The sequence below is a fragment of the Ciconia boyciana genome, chromosome 19 (genome assembly GCF_034638445.1).
Source record: "Ciconia boyciana chromosome 19, ASM3463844v1, whole genome shotgun sequence".
Lineage (NCBI taxonomy): Eukaryota > Metazoa > Chordata > Aves > Ciconiiformes > Ciconiidae > Ciconia > Ciconia boyciana.
The window spans coordinates 1,283,686-1,307,354 of NC_132952.1; the positions used below are offsets into that span (position 1 = coordinate 1,283,686).

General features: G+C 46.1%; 1 protein-coding gene and 1 long non-coding RNA gene across 18 annotated transcripts in view; one reads left to right on the forward strand and one right to left on the reverse strand.

Moving 5' to 3' along the window:
- EIF4G3 (eukaryotic translation initiation factor 4 gamma 3) overlaps positions 1–12,357 on the forward strand; it is a 147,450-nt gene extending 135,093 nt beyond the window's left edge. For all 15 annotated transcript variants that reach the window (XM_072883870.1, XM_072883877.1, XM_072883867.1 and 12 more), the window contains 9 exons: positions 13–128; positions 2,280–2,452; positions 4,816–4,941; positions 5,786–5,867; positions 7,699–7,797; positions 8,739–8,885; positions 10,070–10,151; positions 11,636–11,782; positions 12,146–12,357. In XM_072883870.1, coding sequence (XP_072739971.1) covers positions 13–128; positions 2,280–2,452; positions 4,816–4,941; positions 5,786–5,867; positions 7,699–7,797; positions 8,739–8,885; positions 10,070–10,151; positions 11,636–11,782; positions 12,146–12,327 — 1,154 coding nt within the window. In that variant the 3' untranslated portion in view covers positions 12,328–12,357. The remainder of the gene's footprint in view (positions 1–12; positions 129–2,279; positions 2,453–4,815; positions 4,942–5,785; positions 5,868–7,698; positions 7,798–8,738; positions 8,886–10,069; positions 10,152–11,635; positions 11,783–12,145) is intronic.
- Positions 12,358–14,353: 1,996 nt separating this feature from the next.
- LOC140661581 (uncharacterized) lies at positions 14,354–23,562 on the reverse strand. Of its 3 annotated transcripts, none has more exons than XR_012045815.1 (4): positions 23,022–23,548; positions 22,269–22,472; positions 15,638–15,759; positions 14,354–15,047 (listed from the first exon to the last, which is right to left on the reverse strand). It is a non-coding gene; the product is annotated as an uncharacterized lncRNA (long non-coding RNA). The 3 variants fall into 3 exon arrangements; XR_012045816.1 differs by having other exon boundaries at positions 14,359–15,759; positions 23,022–23,129; positions 23,433–23,562; XR_012045814.1 differs by having other exon boundaries at positions 14,361–15,759.
- Between the last annotated feature and the right edge of the window lie 107 nt (positions 23,563–23,669).

The following is a 23,669-nucleotide window of genomic DNA, read 5'->3' on the forward strand; positions in this document are numbered from 1 at the left end:
TATTTCTACTAGCCAAGCCAGAAGCTCCCCCAGCTCCAGCGCAAGAAAAGCCTTCACTATCAGAAGAGGAAATAGAGAGAAAATGCAAATCTATCATTGATGAGTTCTTGCATATTAACGATTTTAAGGTAAGCAAAATGAAAACCTCACTTAGCAGAAAGGTCTGTGAGACTGGAGTATGTTTTCTCTCCAGGAACAGTGTCTCTGTAAGCACCCAGCTCACACACATGTAACAGAAGCTGCGGGGCCTGTCAAAACTCGGGCAGCAGCAGCTCCATGAGCATTTTTAGGAGAGTTGTCTCCCAACCTTGTTTTCTGCCCTGCTAGTGATAGGAAAAATAGCCCAGCTTGTGTGTTTTAAGTAGCAAGATGTATGTGTATCTGTCATGAATCACTGAGCAGCTCTGTAATAGCAATTTTGAAAGTAGAAAAGCTAGTGGGAAAATTCACTGAGGTTTAATAAACATTGAAAATTACTGAGCAGCTGTCCTCACTTCCTAGTTAAAGATGGAAATTTTGTTTCCCTTGTAAGTGGATTTTTAGCTTGTCCAGGGAGATTGCAAGATGTGCTACGTTTGGCACAAAGCTGATTGGTTTGATCTTTTGCTGAAATAAATTTTAAAAACCTGCCCAGTTTGAAACAGCAGCACTAGGGAGTTCCTAGTTTGGCACCCTAAAAGCAGAGTTGCTGCTTGCACTTCATAGGCTTCCAATTAAAATCGGAAAGAGGAATATTCTTATGATGGATTGTTTTGGGTTCACATCTAGTTACCAGGAGAAATTATTAAATCCTGGTTTGGAGGAAAAAAGAGGGGGGAAAAAAAGAAGAAGAAGAAAAAAAAATTTATTTGCAGTGTCCCCCGGCTGGCTGGCCTGGCAGATCTCAGCAGGAGGAGGCAGGGGCGGCGGGGCTGGTTAACAAAGGACTCTCCGGTCCTTTTTCTTTTTGCAATATACTTCAAAGTCTAACCCCTGGATGTCTGGGGCTAAGGGGCTTCTTCAGTTTCTGTGCTTGCAAATACAATGACATTTTTTTATGGCTGGATGGAAATAAGAGTTGAATTGTGTTAGACAAGCACACCTCTGGTTAAAAAAGTACATCGGACTGAGGCAGCTTGTTTGCATTAGACAGTTACTTGGTAATTGTAAATTCTCAGTGCTCTTCAAATGCAGCGTGCAACAAAGCTTCTGACTAATTCAGCTTACGCTCACATTAATAAGGCCATATATGAGTGTGTTAATGTAGTATATAGCAGAGGAATAGCCATTTCTCATTAGTTTAGTTTTCAGTATCTAACCTGACTGTAAATTAAAACTGCTGAGCTGTATGCCGGCATCTAGTGACAGCAGGGTCGACCAGCAGCGTGTTCACCTGTCTGTCCTGGAGACACCGGGATCCATCGGGCACGTCTGACGGAAGAGCTCTGACCTGAGCATGCGGTCTGGGACCGCCAGGCTTGTGACCTGCAGAAAAAAGCTGTTTGGGGCTCTAAAAATGCATCTGGGCTGCCAGTTCTTGAAAACTAAAGGCATAACCTAAGACAAAGAGCAAATGCCTTTAGTCAGGAAGCCCGCTGAGATCCGTTGGGCTGAACCTAGAAGGTCAGTGGAAGATCTTTGCTGATGACAGTGGAGGTTTTTGAAGTGTGACATTGAACGCTTCTCTGAAAGTCTCTATTTAACAGTGTTTTATTTGCTTAGCTTACAAAATGTACATGCCAGAAAATAGAAGCTTTATAAAGAGGAAATTTTCCTCCAAATGCTACCTACCTGTTTTCTGCTTCTTTATATGGTGTGGGTTTGTAACACAGGCATTCCTGTGCCGGATCAGATCAGCAGTGAATCTAACCTATGTCCTCTTTCTGACTTGGCTTGATATTTGATGAAATCATAGGTGTTTTGGTGGCACCCAGGAGACAATTCCTGTCCTTTCACTGAGCAGCTGAACTGTACCCTGGAGCCTGACTGTGTATTTTAAAAATTCTGTTGCCTGCGTGGTATAAATTCTCATTATTATTATTCGATTGCCATCTCAGTGGTGATTTGTGATGAGGTTCCACAGCCTAGTTCAGCACATTTGCCTGGCAGCTTCACTAAATATTCATTTCCAAAAAAACCCAAGGCTAGCAGTCTCTTGATCTGCCATCAAAAAAATCCCCATCCCGTGTGCCAGGTGCTAAGCTGTGCACCCTGAACTACCTTGTAGTAGAAAGTATTCTTCTGCCCCATTTTCTGGTGTTTTCAGTTCAGGCAAATGATGCCGTGTGTCGTTCGAACAGGAAGCAATGCAGTGCGTGGAGGAGCTGAGCGCCCAGAATCTGCTGCCCGTTTTTGTGCGAGTGGGAGTGGAGTCGACGCTCGAGAGGAGTCAGATCACCAGGGATCACATGGGCCAGTTATTACATCAGTTGGTGCAGTCGGGAAAGCTGAGCAAGCAGGATTTCTTCAAGGGGTTTGTATTCTGCGCGTAGAAACGGATACGTTTCTTGAGCGTTCATTGCGCGTGAATGCTGTGTTGGAGAGGAACGATTTCCCACCTTGCTGTGGTATCCTGCCTTCTCCATGCACGCATTTTGAAGGAGTATTTTCACCTGGGTGTATTTATAAGTAATATAATTATTGTAATATATTTTTAAGTATTTCAAATGCGTTAGTGAATGTAAATATTTTCGTATTTATATAAGTATTTATTTCTAAGCGAATATTTAGGTGTCTGTTTAGATGTGTGTGTTTAGATTTGTTTTGCGATACATTTGTCCATGTTTGCCTTTTGGCAAATCATTGAATATGACTAAAAGAGGAGGAAGACGACAAAAATCTTCACGTGACGTTAATGCCTGGAAGGTGTGTAGCCTCAGGTCCTGTGCATCCACAGAACTGCAGCCACGCTCCCACTGGTCAAACCGGCTTCGCCCACACGATGCCATTTCTCAGCACAACTCAACTTTAAGGAGTGGTCGTGTTCTCGAGGGGCTGAGAAGGAGAATACGCGCCAGATGCGGTATCGGGCAGGTTAGACCTTCCTCAAGAGATCTGAGTTTCGGCCGCTGGTTCATTTCAGCTCTCTGGGTTTTATGTTTCCAGCCTGGATGTGAACTGGTGTCCAGTTGTAAAAGGATCCGTGTTCCCAAGGAGATCCCTGGCACTCGGACTTCGCTGGGGCTTAGAGCAGGATGATTAAAACAGGGATAACCACGAAAAGCAGCCAGCAAACGAGCAGATGAAATAATGCTTTCAGATACTGGGTTTCTGAATAGTCAGCTCCATCTTGCTGCTTTTATTTGAATCGTGTCTCACACGGTACTGCTGACTGCTCCGATGGTGATCTCCCTGTGCCATGTCTGGCAGTGAATTTCATCGTGATGCAATCCAGTGGCTCACAGGAAGAGTTTAGGCAGCCTGAGTTCAAAATTGTATGGAACAGCAAAAAAATATATATCCACTTGTCTGTGTCCACGCAGTCGCTGATGGTCAAAACGACTCGTTTGAAGTGATACATTTCCATAACGGATTGTGATTAAAGCCGTTCCTGTGTTTCCTGGAGTGTGGATAAGTGGTTGTGATGCCAAATAAATAGGATCTTGATGAAATAGTGGGAAGTGTGGTCTGAATGTGGCATAAGCAAAACGAAACAGCTCCTGAAGATGATGAAAGGGCAAGTGGCGTTCAGCGGGCACATGAGAAGAACACCGAAAACCACTATACTTATTCACGCAAGACAAATTACTGTGTAATTAGGGGTTATGGGATGAGTACTGGTCACAGTGCAAGTCTGGAGAGATACACAACAGGAAACCAATTTCTGGCAGAAACGCTTGGACAGACCTAGGTAGCAGAGGACGTAAATAACAAAGCAAAGGAGATGGTTTCTGGTTTTGAAGCACAAAAGAAAATATGCGTTTACAGTCGCTAAACTGGACCCCAGAATTTTCAGGGTTTTCAAGGAGAAATGAATCATGACGGAAACTGGCAGGAGAGCCATAAAAATGATCATGTCGTACCGGGCATGGGAAGTGAAGCCACCTACAAGGCTTTTATCAGAAAGAAGAGTTTTGAGCAATTCTGGAAACTGTATCCAGAGTTGGGGAGCGATTTTGTAATTCATCCTGCCACGTTTTCTGTTCTGCACGGAAGCCTCCCTCTGGTGTATTGAACTTTTTTGTGTGTTGTTTTATATACTGGCAGACATTTTGCTGATTACCTTACATTTGGACTTCTGTTATTATTAACCCCCCTTCTGTAAATGTTTGGATTTTTTTAAGAAGGCTCCATTTAGTAGATGTTTTGCATTTATAGACAAAAATGCCTTTTTTACTTTTACAGGTTTTACTAGTTAGCAAACGATTTGTTACTGGGATATAAGAATTATTGTAAATGGAGCTTTCTGGGATGTATCTGCTGGTTTTACGGAAGGCGATGCCTTTTCCACATACTCTCCATGTTAGCGCATAGAGCAATTCACTCCTGGCAGTTTTGAAGCGCTGAAAGCATAAGATGGCGATAGGTTTTTTTGTTACCTTTTTGATTCTCCCTCTTCCCTTCTCTTCCCTTCTCTTCCCTTCTCTTCCCTTCTCTTCCCTTCTCTTCCCTTCTCTTCCCTTCTCTTCCCTTCTCTTCCCTTCTCTTCCCTTCTCTTCCCTTCTCTTCCCTTCTCTTCCCTTCTCTTCCCTTCTCTTCCCTTCTCTTCCCTTCTCTTCCCTTCTCTTCCCTTCTCTTCCCTTCTCTGTAACAAAGGATTTTTAAAGTGCAGATTTGCTCAGATTAAAGTATTAAATTAAATTTAATGCTTGACATTTCTTTTTCCTTTTTCTAAAGTTTTTCAGATACCTTGGAGATGGCGGACGATATGGCCATAGATATACCCCATATTTGGTTGTACCTAGCTGAGTTGGTGACCCCCATGTTAAAAGAAGGAGGAATCTCTATGAGAGAACTTATACAGTAAGCAATGCTGGTTTTTTCAGTGGCGGTCGAGCTGAGCTGTCTGCCTGGCTACGCTATAGTATTTTCACAGCATGGTTCCCATCAGTAGCTAAAAGACAAATAGTGTTAGAGGCTCAGCTTCTCGTACGAGTTGATAAAAGGCTTGCACATCGTTCGGGACTCACACCAGACTGAAAGCTGTGGTGGGAAGGGAGCTTGCTGCTCTGTAGTCACCGTTCAGGGGTGAAAGTTTTATCTGTAAATCTGCTTCAATCCTGTTTGTTTCAGCTGAGCTAAAAAATACCCCAGTGTTGTACAGTCGGAGTCATTCAAGACCACGCTGAGGCTCCGAGACTTAGATTTGAGGCGAGGGAGGTATCGCGCAGGAGTCTTTATGTCTGGGAATGTGATAACTACCACCTGGGCATTGCCTTAAACAGGCACAAAACCTTGCCCGCCAGACTGGCAACTGCTTCCAGGACCAGAGTTTCTGTATTTTGTACATGTCCTTATACATTTGGGGATTAACTAGAACCCAACTGAATAGTTCCCTTTTCCTCTAAATAGTGTATTAAGAAAATAATAGCCTTTTCCCCAAAAAGGGTCCTGCTGCCCGAGGCAGCGTCCCACAAAAATGAGTGGATTTGACGTTACGTAAAAGTAAAGTCTTTGTAAGGAGCCCTGTTGTGGCGAGAACGCTGCATCACTGAAGCCTGTGTTATCGGCAGTGCTAGCTCGACCAAATCCTTTATCCCTGGCAGAAGTTAAAGGTGATCTCCTGCCTCAGTTCGATCACTGCCCCTTGCCTTGCATTCCAAATTCAAATTATAAGGAAAAAATATATGGTTTTCTTTCATTCTAGAGAATTTAGCAAACCTTTGCTTCCTGTGGGAAGAGCCGGCGTCTTGCTTGCTGAAATCTTGCACCTTCTATGCAAACAAATGGTAAGTGTCCAGTTGTACTGTTCATAGGTAGGAGCTGGATGCAGCGAGTACACGTTTGTGCATGAAGCCTACACGTTTCCCACATGAAGATATTTAGGGATGGGCCAGCCAGTGCAGATAACCTAGGAAACCTGCCTCTTCATCCCCAGTTTCAAACCAAGCCTTACAAGGTTCCAAAAAGTTAACTTTTTTTTTTTCTTATCACTTTTCCCTTTTGCAGGTACCTTTGCACCTGGCTTCTTCCAGAAGCTAGAGTGCTGAAATACTGCAAGAGGGACATTCTCAAGGTATTTCTGGGCTGACCAGAAGCAGCAAGTGCCGGAAATCTTGCGAGAGAGCTGTTCTTGCAGACCGGAGAGGTTCTGAGGGTTCGGATAAGCTTCAGATGGCCTCAGACTTCTGGGTGCTTATCCAAACTAAACCTGCCAACTCTTAAGACTCACCCTTCACTAGGGGTAGTGACACCTTTTCACCCTGTAACTTCTAGAGCTCTCTTACACATTTCACAGTTGTGTGTCCAAACAGTTTGGTGGTTTCCCTATAACTGTCTCCATTTTTGTCGTCTTTTTTTTTTTTTTTCAATCCAGCTAAATACTGCACTTTGGATAGCGTCTATCTGAAACCCTGTAAAATCCCTCACTTGCCTCTTTTTTTTTTTTCTTTTTTTTTCTTTTTTTAAAGCATGCATTCAAATAAGGTTGACTATTCCAGGAGCATTTCCGTCTAGCAGTGCCAATAGTGACTTTTGATGTATTTATTTTAGCCTTGTGCTTGTTTGGACAGTCGACTTCCACTGATGTTTCTCTGTTCTTTGAAAGAAAAGCCGCCATGCTCTGGGGGTTGAAGCACAGGCTTGGGTTTCTGTTTCTGCCACAGCTTTCTAATTTGATCTTGTCCAGGCCAATACTTGGACTCGGGTATTTCCATGTAATATCAGTCATCTAACTGAGATCCTGATGAATCGTAGCAGGAACTATGCACAATTAGCTCTTAATGATCTGCATTGGAAGCTTAAAATTGTAATCTGCTTTGTAAACTAAAAATCAGGCTGCTTTTATCAGTGCTTAGCTTAGGCTACGCAGTGATCTCCCTTGTGCAGGTGCTGTAAGGGAAAGGTTTTTGCAAAGCATTTGGGTGGAAAGAGCTGGTTGTTACTAGTATTTTTATTCTTGTCAGAATTGTATATACGCCATCTTAGGCAGGATACCAAAAGGTCAGCGTGACATTAGAGGATGCAGAAGGTTGAACTGTGTGTGCTGCAAAGGACCTTTTCTCAAGGTTTGCAATAAGTTCTAGGAATTGAAGGGTGAACTTGGTATTATGTACCTCAATTTGAGGCTTGATCTCTGCACAGAAAACAGCCATGTAAATAATTATTTCCTGAAAGCAGCTAATTTGCCAGTGCCTTGATTTCAAGGCAGGGGGAGAATGAGTCACAGAGTAAGTTAATGAGAGTCAGGAGAAGAATCTAAGTCATTGAGCTGCCAGCTCTGTGTCACGGCTGTGGGAAACTGCCGTGTTCAGCTGTGTCACTTCTCATAGGTAATTTCTGGCTGAAGTTGTTGCAAACCCCACGTGTCACATTATGCCTTGTTTATTACCCATCACCGTAGCATCTGACCACTTGACAAGATGCGTGTACCTGTGGCAGGATTGCGTATATGATTTCTCTTGCACGGGATTTCCAGATGTTTTCACTTCATTGCTAGGCATCTTGTTTGGTGGCTGAACAGTTCTCTTTTCTCCTGACACAGCTGCACCACTCCGGCTTGTGTAAGCTCCCCTGGTTGTCTCTCAAGTCTTTAAAATGAACAAATTGTTTGTCTTTTAGAGCCATAAGAAAGTGGGAGCCTTATGGAGGGAGACTGGCCTCAGTTGGAAGGACTACTTACCCGAAGGGGAGGATGTACATACCTTTCTCACGGAACAAGTGAGTTCAGAGCAAGCATTTGCTTAATGATTTTGGCACACTGGTTTTTGGCCCCGCGTCCCGTTTGTTCATCCCCTTCCATCCCATCCTTACGTACAGTTGGTATGGGATGTGGGGTGAAGTGTCTCCCTCACCAAGTTGGGGTTAGGCTATTTCAGCACCTCCTTTCTGAAACGCCGGGAGGACAGGCTTGTCCCCTCCGATCCCAGGCACACATCTCCCATCAGCTGGCTTCCTCTAGGAGATCTCTTGCTCCAGCAGCGGGGAATGAACTCAAGAATGAGTTTTGCAGCAAGGACAGATGATCTGCAGAAGGGCCAGAATAAATGGTAGCAATTACTCACTCATCCCGCCTTGCATTACGATCCCGGGGGGTTTCACAACCGAGAGGAGCCAGGACTAATGGAGGGCACCCTGCAGCTCTTGCTGCTCCTAAGGAAGAAGCTGGAGGTCTCCCGTTGGAGCTCCAAGTGATCCACTGCCCTGTTTTAGCACTTATGAAGTGCTGCGCTGCAGGAAATGAAGTGGATTACTGAGGCCTGGGGCTTGGCGAGGGGACTGTAGATCCTCCGTCACATTTTGCAATGAATTGGGGCATTAGCTGCAATTTCTTTGAGTGAATGCCAGCTCTGGTAATTGCATTCCAGCTCCCCGTAGTTTTAGTTGAGCAACATGCACTTTATTTTGTGCACACTCGTATTGTGCAGGGCTGGAGTTGCTCTGAGATGCCTGGCTGTCTTTGCTGGATAATGTAGTTCCCACGTGTTTGTAAAATGGTTTATAATCTTTGGAACAGAAAAAGTATATAAATCGTTGTAATGATAACTTAGCAGTTGAAAGATGCCAGAAAGCAGAATGAAGTGTAGCTTGCTGCCTCAATTTGGTATAATTCAGCATAGGAAAGTATATTTAACTAATTCTCATCACTTCTGATGTTGCAGAAGTTGGACTTCACGGAGTCCGACTGTTCCAGTTCCTCAGAAGCACTTTCAGAGAAAGAACTCTCTGCAGAAGAGCTGAACAAGCAGCTGGAGAAACTCATTGTTGAGGACAAGGCGAACGATGAACAAATCTTTGACTGGGTAGAGGTACAAAGACTATCTTCACCCTCCCTGCACGCAGTTTGTTAACTGCTTTTGTAAATACTTTCTCATCTAAAGGAGCATCTCTGCAGGCTCCTCCCTAGGCATAGGACACCAAGATGATTCGGTCTGCGCAATCAACGCTTCCAAAGAATTAAAATCTAAAATACAATCAGTCAGTTATTTCCAAGTAAGCTTTAGGAAGAAAGAATTTTAGCCATATTAACGTACAACTGTGTAACTGCCTTTTAAATACTGTAGACTTTTTGACACTGAAAACACTGCTTCTGGCTACTTATTACATTTTAGACCAGTACACTGCTACATTCTTTCTTCCCAAAATATGGGATAAAAGCATCTCCTTGCTTTTTGCAACGTGACCTACCAAATTCCCCCTGCCCTGCTGCAAAAACATCCTGGGCAGTCACTGAGGGCACATGTACCTTTCCTAGTGCATTGGGCCAGTAAAACTGTAAAAGAAAATAAAGAAAAAAAAGAAGCCCTGTCAACCCACTGATCTTTTGCCCTCTCTCTCTGGCTGCATCCTTTAAGCCAGATATTTAATCTAGTGTCTAAAATTGTACCCAACCTGATTCATTTAGATCTGTGCTTACAGCTAAATCTCGGTCGGCTTCATTTCAGTTATTTCTATTGCTGTAGCAACATGTTAGAAATGTCATTTTTCTGCTGCCATTAGAGAAGTTGAGAGTGGAATGACAGCAGCACTGAAAATCTGGGGACACCCATGGCTCTTTGTAGTCTTGGACAAGTTACATAGCCATTCTCTGAATTTCTTCTACAAAGCAAACAATTTCTTCTACAAAGCAAAGCACCCAAGGAGCATGCTGTAAAATTTGTTGAAAAAGCCTAAAACTCACAGAAAATGTATAAGGGCATTGTAAAAGCCAAACGTTGTTGGTTTGGGTTGTTTCTTGAGACAAATGACTAGTTGTGGGAGTAGTTAAATGCTGCATTGGTTGTATGAGAACTGTTGTTGCATATTGACGTACCTGAGCTAGTTTCAAGAAGCAAATGGGGAAGCTGAGTTTTTGCAGAGGGGCGAACTGGATTTCTACTGCAGCAGCTCTTGCTGAACTTGAACTTGGTGCCAAATTCAGCCATGGAGTTTGGAAATGCTTGCTCTCATGCAGCAGCGTGTTTTTAACTGGTCCATTTACTCTTGATTTCAGGCTAATCTAGATGAAAGCCAGATGAGTTCACCTACATTCCTTAGAGCTTTAATGACAGCAGTTTGTAAAGCAGCTATTATAGGTGAGTACCTTGCAATGTAAACCCAAATGTGCAAAGAATTCTTTTATGTTTTTCTGGTTTATATCACTTTTCCCTCCCCTGAGGCTGGTTTTTTTAATCACACACTAAGCCTTTTGCACCATGTTGAATTCTAGTGCTCGAGAGCAGGATGTCCGTTCCCCCCATGAGAGACAGGCGCTTTGCTGGTTGTGGTGTTCTCGAGGCTCTGGCGTGTCCCAGTGACCTCGCACAAGCAGACGTTTCAGACGACTCTGAGTAACGCCAGATTGTTCATGGATTTATTTTTTTTTTTTAGTGAAGGTGGAAATGCGCTAGACATTATTAAGATAATTAGCATTTCCACTCCTGTGTCAGCAAGTATGCGTGGGCGCTTTACCATCGCAGGTTGCCACGTGCAAGTCGGAAGCGTGGGTTGCAGAAGAGAAGCCAGCCTGCATCTCTGTCTTGTCAGTAGTTTTATGTCCAAAGTTGCAATTTTGGAAAGACGGTTTACGTGGATTACTTGAATGTACGGCAGTCGGCTGGAAATGGAGGCAAGGGTGGGTTCCCAAGTCAGACGTGTGAGCCTCAGGCCCTCAGGGGGGCTTGAATAAAGCGCTGCAGCCAGAAACATCTGGTCAGTTCACTTTGTTTTCTTTAACTTCACTGTTGGCATCTGGCAAGGCCAAAAATTGTGCTTGTAAAGTACCCGGCTCTGCTCGTAGCTGTAAGTGTCACGCTTGGTGGAGAGAATGGTCTGAACTTCATCTTGATGCTAGGGGAAAGACAGCCCAGCTCCTTTCTTCTCCCTGAGAAGAGAACCTTTCTGATGCCACCTAGTGTTAATGGCGAAATGACGCAGGATTTGGTTACAAATGTTTAAGGGTTCCCTGATGTGTATCAGGAACATCTTCTTCTAGTTTACATTTTGACCTTGCCACTAATTGAGGTGTTTTTTTCCTTTTGTTTTCAAAATATCACGTAATTGTGTTGCATGATCTACTTAAAAGCTGCTGAATAATTTATCCATGTTGCTGATGGACTTCTAATGTGTATTTTTTATCTATTCCTGATTTCCTGTGCCATGTGCAGCTTATGATTCTGTTTCTGCCTTAGTATTTTTAGGAAAAAAAAGATTAAATTTTCTAAAAACCTTCTAGATAACTGAAATTTTAGCCCTAGCCATTGTACGCACTTTGGGCACCCAGTTGTCTGTGAAAACACAACGATTTGCACTGCAAAGTGAGGTTGTAATTCTTCTGCGTGTGCCAGCAGGCTGGTTAGAGCCAGGGTCGCTGCAGATACTGGTTGAATTTGGGGAACCGGAAGAACCCAGACTTCCAGAAGAAGCCGTTGATCAGAAATACTTCCTGTTGTTTCTCGTCCTCTTGTCTCTTCACGCTAACCTGTATCTGTGATTCCTGTTTGAATAAATAAAGGTGATAAAAGACCCGCCCCTGCTGCCGTGTACCAAAGCTGACCCTGTGTTCTTCTCTTCCCCTCAGCGGACTCTTCTAGCTTCCGTGTGGACACTGCTGTTATCAAACAGAGAGTGCCGATCTTACTCAAGTACCTAGACTCGGACACAGAGAAGGAACTACAAGCACTTTATGCACTACAAGCATCAATAGTAAAACTTGATCAGCCTCCTAGTAAGTGTTGCGTCTGTGCTGGGGATATGAACCCTGACGGTACGAGGAAAGGTTGTTTCCACGAGAGTAAAGTCCAGCAATAGAGACTGTCCCTAGAGAATACGTTCCCACGGCTGCTTTCCCAGCTTGCCCTTTTCTGTGGAGCATGTGTTACCCGACAGCATCACAGGGACCTGTTTTCCCTCTCAGCTGTGTGGAACCAGCCAGGAAGCAATAACTCAGTAACAGACCTTCCTTTTACTTGTATCTGCATCTCTTGCATTAAAGGTCACGTTAATCCCCTTATCCGTAACCGCGTCTTTGCCACTGACTTCAGCTGCGCAGTGCTAACAGCTGTTCTCTCCCATTATTCCATTATTGCAGATTTGTTGCGGATGTTTTTTGATTGCCTGTATGATGAGGAGGTAATATCAGAGGATGCCTTCTACAAGTGGGAAAGCAGCAAGGACCCAGCGGAGCAGAACGGGAAAGGAGTAGCGCTAAAATCTGTCACAGCATTCTTCACGTGGCTACGGGAGGCCGAAGAGGAGTCGGAGGATAATTAAAACTTAAAATACAGAGGAAAAAAAAAAAAAGAAACAATTTAAGTATTTTTTTAAAAAGTTTCACGTCTTCGCCAATCACAGTGCAGCAAGGCCAATTCTCGCGCAGGCCCCCCCTTCCCCCACACATGCACGAGTGGGAGAGGTAAAAATAGATAAACACAAAAGGTGATCATGGAGGAAAAAAGGTACTTGAAAAAAAAGTAAACTTCAAACCTGAGGGCGGGAGCACTAAACCAAAATACATGTATTATTTATAGAAAATATTTTGTTTTAATCTTTTTTTCTTTTATTTTTAAACAAGGACTCATACTTACAAAAACACAAAGCGAAACAAATCTGTTTAGCAAAAAAAAAAAAGTTGAAAACTTTTAATTTATTATTTTAAGGACTGCAAATGCCAGTGTAATTTTTAAATTTGCAGTTTCTGTAAACAAATTGTATAATAGAACAAAAGCAGAGAAATAAATTTCCCTCCCCTTCATATGCACCTCAGTTTTGTTTCAAAGCATGATAAATAGACAAAACTTTCAAGGGGGTTGGGGTAAGCTAGATGAGGAAGAGATCAATTTTTTTTTTAATTGTCATCAGATTTTTCTGCCTGCCTCTCAGCTTGCTTCAGAAATTTAAAAAGAAAATAGTAATCAAAACGTACATAACCTTGGAACGGAAGGAAATGCATTTGAGAAAACCGCTGCGGACCAGAGCGCTCCGAAAATAACTCATTCAAAACAGTGCTACCCTGGGGAAAAAAGTACTAGTGATACTTTCAGAACCTTTAGAGCAACTTTAAGGCTTGTAAATACATAGAACAAATATTTAAAAAAAGAAAAAAAGAAATTGACTCAATACTATTTCTTTTCACTTTCAAAATATAAAGAACAAAATAAAGACAAACATTGCAAGTTTAAAAGAAAGTAAAACGACTTCTCCTTTGACAGCTGCTGAATGTGTGCACCATCTCTGAGCAGTGCTGGCTTCCTTGTCATTGTGTAGATCCTCGGTTCCAAATTGTGTACATATAGTGTGTGTATGTATGTGTGTCTACCAAAAAAAGAGGGGTGAGAGCAATTGTTGTTTAAAAAAAAAAAAAAAACCCACAGAAAAAAAAAAGGGGGGGGGGGGGCGGGTTGCTGCTTGGGAGACCTTTTCTGCAGAGAGAACTTAATGGCCGATGAGCAGCTGGCTGGGCTGCTGCACTGCGTAGGTGCATTCAGTTCCCAGCACGTTGCTGCGAGGCCGGGAGACGACCTCGGGGCGGTTGGTGCTGCATCCCAGCTCGTTTTTTTCAGCCGTGCAGCCACGGTGTCTCTCGTATGACTTGGATCAGTGGCGTCATCCTGGGGACTTGGGACCCTGGTAGCTCCGGAGCTCACAGCTGCTCGAGCAGAGAACCAACAGTCCTTCGCCATGGCTTGTGCGTCCGTTGCAACCCAGCTTCCACCACTGCCCTTTGCATCTGCTGGTTGCCTTGCTGTGCCTAAGGAGCCCAAAGACCCGTATGGGTGGAAACAAAAGTGCCCGACACAAGTCGAGGTGGAACAAGCGATGTGGTGCTCTTCCTGGCTCTGCCCACCCCGTGACGGTGTCTGAAGCCTGAGTGCAGCCCGGGTACAGATTAACAGTGGTCGCTTTGCAGTGCAGTTGGAGCGCGTGTTTTCCGTGTGCCCAAAGGGACCTCAGCCGTGCCCCGACGCCGCGCAGTCCTCCAGACTGAGCTGCTGCTGAGTACATTAAGTCTCTTGTGTGTCTCTCTTCAACAACCAAAGATGACCTGCTGGCTCTCACTGTGAAGAAGCATCTACCATAATACAGTCTGCAAAGTTTGTGAAGCCCTAAAATGTAGTTTGTGAACTGTGGTCTGTGGACCGCGAGTAACCTGTGGAGCATTTGCTGGTGGTCTGTGCAGCACTAGCTGCTCACATGATGCTGTCTTTTTCTTTCCAGCTGCTAAATCACTTCTTTAAAAAAAAAAAACAAAAACAAAAAAAACCCACAACAAAAAAACCAAAACCACAGGAAAAATGAGAAAGAAAAAAAAAGGCTACAAATACATTAAATACTTTCCTAATCTTACTTTTACATGTAAACAATTGCTGTACTTGCATAAGGATGTTATTTGATCACCAAGGGGAAGGGAGGAGGGTGCCTGGTTGTGGCTGGAGGGGAGATGTCCACGAGACGCTTTCCCTGTTAACATGTGTTCCACGCCATGAGTCTGAGCTAGAGAATCCATGGCCTAAAACACTAGAGCATTGTTTGGTTTTTTTTTTCTAGTAACAATAAAACACTTTTCTCTGATGTTTTGTTAAAAAAAAAAAAAGAAAAAATATTCTCACCCTTAATATACGCATATGTATGTATCTGCTTGTACAACATCCACTGGCTCCTCGTCCTCAGCTGCTTCCCCTCCCGGCCTTGCAGCTGGGCCCAGCGGTTTGGCGACGGGTGCTCTCGAGATCTCCGAAAGGCTCATCCGCACGGAAAACCCCCACCCGGCGGGTCTCAAGGTGTGTTTGTTAAACCTCTGCAGAAGGTCGCATGGGTGCTCTTCTCGCAAAAGTCCTTTTTGAGCCAGAACGTGAGCGGGTATGTGATGGTTTGTAGCAGTTAAATAGTTGAATTAAATGGATGCGAGTTTGTATGTAAATGAGGCCAAATATTTGCCAAGTCGGTGTGTGCACCTGATGAATTTCCCCTCGGAGGACGGGCAGTGTCAGACCCTGCTGGGAACGTGCATGTGTGACCCTGGGAGCTGTGCCGTGCAAGGACTACGATTTATTTCTCAATTGCCTTGAATAAGGAAGAAATGGCTAGAGCTTTTGAACAGCCACGTGAATCAAAGTGTGTTGGGGCAGGGGAGTTTGGGGAGCTTGACTCTCTTGGCTGGAGAGCGTAGGAACAGTGAGCGTGTGGGTAGAGGAGAGATCAGAAAGTCTCTCCCCTCTTGTCTGAGCCTTTTAACATTAAATGTTCCAGGGGGGTGAGAACTTGCCCTGTTGGTGTTCTGCAAATGCCAGGAAGAGAGTTTTCAGAGGTTTTAAGGGTTTTTTCAGAATTGCCCAAAGGCTCTGATAAGGTGGGTTTGCAGCATGGCAAGCTTTGCATTTTCTTAAGCTAGATCAGTTAAGCTTCACATGGAGCGCTGTGAGCAGTTTATGCACAAGACCATGAGGTCTCCAGCTGTGGGTATGTTGCCTTGAGGTTCAGCTTCCCACAAATGTCACCACAAGGAGCATATCTGACACCAGTCTTGGACCAAAACTGCTTCCTCTGCTCCCCTTGCACTGTTTGCCACGTGTGGCTTGCTTACCTGCACCCGTACCAAGATGTGGTTGCTTTTCAGTCACCTCCTAGATCAGCACGGGTTTGCAGGCAGTTGTGGCTCCTCAGGATGCAGCCCATGGTCCTGGAAGATCTTTGCAACATCTTCTCCTGAAGGGCATTAAAATACAAAAAAACTAAGAGATATATGAAACGGAAAAGGGGATAAGTCACTGAAAGAGGTTCCCGTGGGAATGTGATTTGTGGGAGCCTCATTTTCCCTAAGTGAGGAGAGGTGAGCTGTGGTCACTCCCACCTAACATTACAGCAGAGCCTAAGCAGGGAGGACAGCAAATTTCCCCCAAGAATACTAAAAGTTTGGGGGTGTTGGTTTTTTTTTCCTCCCAGTCTTGGTCCTATAAGGCCTTTTAACCACATCTTCTGGGCAGGCTTGTGAAACGTGGCAGGGAGTTAATGCAGCTTGGCAGGAAAGAGCTGCATTAGAAGCCGTTTCCGCTGCTGGGAGCCCTTCTTGTGCTGAGGCTGTGCGCACTGTCAAAGGCACAGGCAAGGAGGAGCAGGTGCATTGCTTACATCCCCGTTTCTCTTCATTGATGAAAATGACCCCAAGCTTGAAGAAGTCAAATAGACAATCTCCAGGCCAGGTGTCTGCCTAAGGCTGGTTTCTTTCTAGGAAAGCGTTTTCAGAAATGGATCAGCTATTTCTGTGAACGAGGTCATGGAATTGCACCGATACCAGACGTTGTGCTCTTGTCTGCGTGTGTTAACATGTTCAGGTTTTAACCTTATTTTCTCAAGAAGCCTCGGGTCTAGGAGCAGACCTTGGTGTGTGGAAAAATCTTTTCCCTGGGATCAGCGCTCCCTGGTGCAGGAGCTGGTAGCCGAAGAGGCCATGCGGCAGGAGAGGCTTGGGAGAAGGGATTCCTCTGCAGAGAGGGTTTTTCGTGTGCACAGGGTGGGTTTAAGCCAGTAGTAATTTACACTGGTCATTGCTGCGTTCCTGCGATCCACAGAGCTTTTGGTTACAACCCTATAGATCGTTTTTTCTGACAAAGGAAAAACAGGGCTTCTAAAAAGTCCCGTTAACTCGCTGAGCATCCTGAAAACGTTTAAAACCAATTGCAGATGTCGGCATCTTGTTGCCAGAAGGGTGGCTGTGATTGTTCCTGCTGTGTTTCATTCCAGCGTGAGTCGTTTTTACAGACGAAGGGACCTGAAGCTGGACGCCTTGTCAGAAGTGTTCGCTGCAGAGCAGAAAAGTTGTACAACCATGCCGCTGGCGCTGCTCACCTGATATGTTTTACAGACGCAAGAGGGTTTAGCTTTGGGGGCAGTAAGCCCAAAATCAGGTCCACCCCAGAACGCTCTTATGCCCTCAGATCCAACACCTCTGGCCTTGCGGCACTGAACTGCCTTCAGGCAAGTTGGCTGTTGGCCGCAGGTCGGCATGCGATGGCGGTGAGGTGCTGTGTGGTAGGAGTTTGGTCAGGGCTGCCGTGTGCTGCTTGGGGCTGAAGCCACTGGGAGATGTTCAGGCTGGCAAGCGCTCTGAGCTCCCACTTTACGCAGTCGGTCTGGCAGGGAGAGCTTGGCCTTTCTGCTCTTGGGAAGACGTTGGCCCTCTGCTGCTACTTGATCCTAGGCCAGCTGAGCGGCATCTTCAGCCAAGCAGCGTCAGCAGGAGCAGGAGCTCTTTGCACGCCGCTTTCTTTTAATGAGGTGCCAACCTGGAGGCTTGCACAAGACACCATGCGCTGATAGAAACTCCAAGCAACGGTTTGATGTGGCCTGGGGGCCACGTGCAAGCTGCAACAACCATAGGATGGAGCCTGGGGATGAGGAGGCTTCAGCCCAGAGGGTCCTGCTTGGCTGCCCATCTGCCAGCCCAGCTCTGTGGATAGGTAACCCGCAAGGAGCCGCTGCAGGAAAACCACGGTGATGGGCAAGCAACCGCAGCAAGAGATCAATTAGCCCACTCGGCTTCCAGCAGTGTGACTAAATCCCTGCTGATACCCAAGGAAACTTAAAGTTGTCTACCCTCGTATTTTCCAAGGGGCTCCGCTCGCCACTGTTGGTAACCATCATGGAACTGTGGTTTGCTGAAATAACTCCCGCTTATTTAAATGCTGCTGTAGGGATGCCCAGCCATGATCTGTGGAAAGCTTTGGTCATGTGGCACTGGTTTCTCTTCCTCGTTTCCAGCTGCGAAATTGTGCTGAAACAGCAACGGAAGTAAAACCAGCTCCCGCTCCATTCAGTATTTTCCAAAGGGGAATTTGTTCAAGGGTGCAGTCGCTGTGCCAGCTGCGGGGATGGTTGTGCTGTGGTTGCAAATTGGTAAAGGGGAGAGGGGGCTTGCGGACGGCAATCTACGTTTTCAGTTAGGAAAGCTCTGTATTACTGAGTGAGCGGAGAGAACGGTAAAGCCTGGCTCTTGCATGCTTGGTTGTCCTGTTGCAGCTCCCTGCAAGCATTAATAGCAGATGTCACGAAGCAGAGTTTTACTAAGCTTGCAGGGTACGGAGCATTAGCAAACGTGGAGTGGAGCGCTGTTAAAAGTGTTTTATCACAGCGTTGTAGAGAACAGCTGGAAGGGAGCTGAAAAGATCATCTTGGTGGATGTAGCTGGTACCTTTGGGTCTCACCCATGAAGGAAAATCGGTCATTTCAGTGTTGCAGACTAAGCTATTCTGAAACAACGCCTGGTGCAAATGCTCTGTGCCATTAAAGATGGCCTAAAGTGAATAATCTGTCAGTCCCGGCCACCTCCTGTTTGTGTGAGCGTGCTGGGAAACCGCGTACTTCACCAAAAGCGGCTGGCCTGAGAAGGGAGCGGGCACTCGGCCTCTTCAGTGCTCTGCAGGGCTGCAGCACCACCGCTGCATTAATTTATGGTGATGGGCGCAGCGCGCAGCTCTGTTCTGCTGCACAGTCCTGCTTTGGGTGTTTTCATACACCATGATGATCAAACATGAGGAATTTCACACAACTTCTCTGCAAAACAGGGGAGTTGAGTGTTTTACCCATGCTCCAAGGAAACGCATCTGACTCTTCAGGCCTCCTCCATCACAAGGTGGATATTTTGAACAGGAGCCTGGGCTGTGGCTGACACATCTCGAAGAAAAGCCAGTCAACAAGATTTCCCACGGAGAGACGAGGGAGCCAGCACTAGAGCTGACCATACGCTTCAAGCAAGAGCCATCGCCAAAAACGCTTTAAATTCCTGCCCAGCCCAAAGGTTTTCTGCCTTCCCAGCAAGGCTTGCTGGCAGGGCGCTGCTCTCTTACAGCTGCAGGACCGGCGCGGAGGCCAGAGTCCAGCCAGGCTGCTGCATGCACCGGGCATGCTGCTGATCGCAGGGGTGTACGGCGCATGCGTGGCAGCCAAAAATGAGCTTTTTGTAGCTGCAAAAGCTTCCCAGCTGGGAGGTGTTACTGACAGTAAGTTATTACGTGCCTGGGCAAGGGGAACAGCCGCTGCGTGCTCCGTGCTGCAGCCTGCTACTAACCAACTTTAATCTGAAACGGTGTTTGGCTTGGAGTGCAAAGGAATTTAGCGAATTCCCGCTGCCAGATGTTAACTGAGGGGACACGCAGCTTCAGGAGAGGTGTGTTGTCCCAGTGTGAAATGCCAAGCTGGTAGACTTCAACTTCTCCTTGGCTTCGAGGAGCTGTCATTTCCACTCGCCTGCTTTGTGTAAAAGAAATCACTACTCTAATGCTAAAAGTGCTATAGCAAAAAAATCGCAACTTCCAGCCGCTGTTCTCCCAGTGATGATAGCATCTGCCTCGTTAGCAATAAGGTTCTATTTCAAATTAGAGTGTCTCTAGAAAAGCAGCAGCCTAGGGAGGCTGCTTAGTCCACAACATTTCCCTGGTCCAAATTTCTGTCAGCTCCAGTGGCATTTCTGTCCTACATTTGCTCCAGAATGGAGCAAACTTTGGTATATTTAAGTATATTTTTATTCATTTGCTAGGAACTGATCTAAAAATGGGTGCACTGATGAACAGAATACCCCTTGGAAAAAGGGAAATGGTTTTAAAAGATAAACCTAACCGGATTGGCCTTAAGGGTAGCTGTTAGAGGGGCAGCAGAGAGATCAGCTGGGAGGCGGTGCAGGGCGACACTGGGAAAAGTACGGAGAAAAAATTATTAGGAAGCTGATAAAGAACAGAGAGATCAAAGGTGAAGTCTGGAAGGCCACAAAGTGGCAGGGAATACACATTTTTTAGTTGAAACCAGAAATTGAGTGATTTTTGCACAGAAATACAGGGCTGACAGTAGGACTCTGCCACTGAAAAGAGTAAGTATGATTTGGAAGAGAATTGTAAGTTTTTCTGGTGATCGTTGGACATGTGTCTTTGGTGAAGTGAACCAGCAACAAAGCAGACAATTGTGGTTAAAGGACATCACCGCGTCTCTTCTAAAAGTCCATATTTCTGCTGGAGATGTAAAGGGGGAAAAAAATCCGGAAGTAAAAAGCAGCTCAAGTGTAAAGACAAGAATTGCGTGTGGGACTGCGGGAAGGGTGACGCTGCTGCGTAACAGAGAACTCCTTCACCACTTAGTACTTCTGTCTGCTGCAGGCACAAGGCCTCTGGAAGTTTGTGTGTGGCTCTAAAAGTGGAAAGTGATTATGGATGTGAGAGACCGACATGAATTAAATGTTTTGATTCTGTGATGCTTATGGGACAGTTCTACTCTGCACCATGCCCTGTGCAAATCCACCAGGTCAAGCTGAAAACAGCAACTGTCCCCTCACGGCCAGGCATGCCACCGGCTGAACGGGAGCTTCAAGGTCGAAGAGCAAGGGTCCTGCCCCAGCGATCCCATCAAACGAAAATAACCCACCTCAGATACACGTTCAGGGATAAACGGATCTAAAGGTAAGCAGCGGTAGACACGTGCTACCCAATTTAAATTTGATGATGGCTTCTCAGGGAATATTTGTTTTTCAAAGTACGAAAAGCTGAAGAAGCGGCAGCAGAATGAGAAGCTTTAGGGATGAAAGAGCAAGGCAAAGGGAAGGAGCTCCCCAGCCTGCTGGTGATTAGACACGGGACGAAATGGAAAAAGGATCAAATTCTCCCTGAGCCAGGCAGGCTGTGGGCCAAAAATGTCTAAAAGTCTTGATAGAAACAAATGCAAAAGTTGAGTTAAAAATGGAAAAGGAAAAAACTCACCAAAAACATGGGGTGACGACACCAGAGGCAAGGCCTAAATATAGTCAGAGCTGAAGTTTGGAGCTGCAGGCCAATATTAAAACAGAATTTGGCAACAAGGATGCTGCGCTCGCTTAGCCAGCGGGGTCAAGAACATTGTTGGCAGAAGCCGATTTCAATGTATAAGGTGCACAAAGGTAATAAAAAAGGTAATAATAATCTTGTGTTTTGTAGGATATGTGGCAGGTAGCTGTTAAGCAACGCAGGGGCAGTGCTTATTAAATCAAAAAGCATTCACTTCAAGTAAAAAAATGTGGCAAAATGGGGAAAATATGAGTCGGTGTAGGGTAAGAAAGTTGAGAGGGGCTTGTGATCCCAGGAATGGAGTTTCTGTGACCAGATGTACTTAAAACAGAAGCGCAACAGGTTTCTCGTTTCTAACAGAAGACCAAGAACATGTGGCATTGCTCTGGATGCGGGGTGGAAACAGTAAATCTCTTGATATGCAAATTTTACAGCTACTCCTTGGGAACAGCAGCAATATGTCTAAATGATCTGGTTTAACCTGCAAGCTGCAGTGTACTGTCAAAACCCAAAGCTGTAGGCAAAGTTGTAAAAGCTCTAGGGCTGCAGAAAGATGTAATCAAATTGAATTATTTTAGGGGGAAAAAAATACACAAACCAGTTGGAATCCTACTGGGGGGACTGGTAGGGAATCCCCCCTACCTGGGGGGCAGGAAAGGCACTGAAAGTGTTCAGTACTTACTAAAAGTGCTTAGTACTTATTAAAAGTATTTTATGATTATGATAGTGCTCTACACAATCACAGCTCGACTCTGACAGCAGCCCGGCACTGAAGTGAGACTCCCTGACGATGAATTTCCCTCTCCTGCACTGTTCCCTTCCTCCTGTGCATCCTCACTCAAAGGTGCCGGGTCACAGGTTCCTGACAGCGTCACCCGCTGCTGCCAGTCCCTGCACTGAGGGAACAGGGAGGGGGGCACAAATGACATGAGCCCACCCAAAAAACAGGGCGGAGGGTAGAGGAGACTGAGCAGTGGGGTTTGATGCAGCTGCCTTCCCCAGGCATGGTATTTTCACAAGAGCCGACGGTGGTCAGGCAAGCGTGTGGCTGTTAAGGAAAGTGCAGGGCCCGCAGCTCCCCTCTGGGGTGGATTTTGAGATAAAAAAACAGGGAAAGAGACAACAAAAGCTTTTCTCCTCCTCTGCTTGCATCTCAGTGTAGCTCTGTGGCTCAGCCAATGCAGGTGCTGGGGTTTTGCACAAAGGCTTGCAGTGAGCAAGGGGAGGGCAGCTGGGGTGATTTCATCTTCCCCTTCTTGGTGTCTTAAAAGCTGGCAGTAAAGGAGCACATTCCCTCTCGCTCCCCTCTCCTCCACCTTCCACTCCCCCTCTCCTGCCAGAGAGGCACCGCAAGGGGGGAAAGGCCAAAGAACACATTTTTCTGCAGCTGCACAGTTCTTGTTTCGCACTCACAAGCAAGACAGGAATGCTTAGCAAAGTGGAGCCATCTGGCCAAGGCGCTTCCAGGGTTGTTCGGCGCAGGAGACAAAGCACTGTACGAAAACAAAGATAATCTGGAGCGGAGAAGACGCCACTGAGCAAGGCCGGGCCTTGGTCACAACAGCTTGGCTTTGGAAGGTGACGTTCTCGGGTGTAGTACACTGTCACAGCAGCCACCTAAAGGGGGGAAAAAAAAAGTTGGAGAAAGCTTAGACAAGAAACAGTCAAGGCACCATTGCAGAAACAAGATACCTCCACAGTGCTTTGAATGGTCCAAAGTGCTTCTAAAAGTGCTCACAGAGGGGCTTCCCATCCACAGGAGGGATAAAAGGTACCACGTGCCCAAATAAATGTGTTAGTGCCTGTACAGTCTTCAAATTGTAAAAACAAAGCTGGAGAGAGAGAGAGGTTGGCAGCACACGAGTAAGGATTAGGTGCAGAAAACAATGAGAAGCTGCCTGGGCAAAAGACTGCAGATGAACAGTTCTGTGGTGTATTTGGACACAGCCTGTAGAAAGCGTACTTATGGCAGAAAAGAAAATAAGAATAGGTAGGGAAGGGAATTCGGGAGTTGTACCTTAAACTCAGGTGAAGGGAAAGTAGAGGAGTTTGGGGGAAGAAGAAAAAAAACCAAAACACACCCACAGGCCTAGCCAAGAAAACAAAGAAACAAACTTGGAGCAAGAGCATAGCAAGAGGTACGCAGAAAGAGCTTCCGTTTATTACCTCTCAGCTGAAATAACCACGATGGTGAAAATACCAGTGTGGGTCACGCCTCTGCCTTGCAACGATAACCCTCACCTCGGGCAGCTGAGGCACAGGTAAAGAAGCTCCCTGAAACAGAACAAAGTGAAGGAACACCAGAAAAGGGATCCTGTCCGCAAGTGAGAACTTGTTAGCATGTTTTGACAGAAAATCTCCAGCTCGCAGCCAGATCTCAGCGATGGAACTAGTGTAACTGAGCCAGGCAGTAAATTACACGGCTAATGAGAGTGACGGGGGTAAAGACTAAGCGGCCGAGGCAAAGCGAAGGCAGGCACTGGAGGAATCACAAACGGCGGGAGGAGGACGAAGCAAGAGGCCGGAGCAAAGACGCGACGCTGCAGCGCTCCAGAACCGGATCTGGCGGGTACGCACGGTTCCGACAGGGGCGAGAAAGCCGCGGAGCAGGCCCTGCCCAGGGGGCTGAGGTGACGGCGGCGGCGGCGGCGGCTCTCGCCCCCTCAGCGCCCTCAGGGGGCGGAGGCGGGAAACGCCTCCGCGAGGCGCCGGCGAGCGCGCGCGCGCAGAGCCGCCAACGGCCGCCGAGGAGGCGCGCGCGCCCCGCCCCGCCCCGCCCCGCCCCGCCCCGCCGTTGTGTTTGCGGCGCGGGAG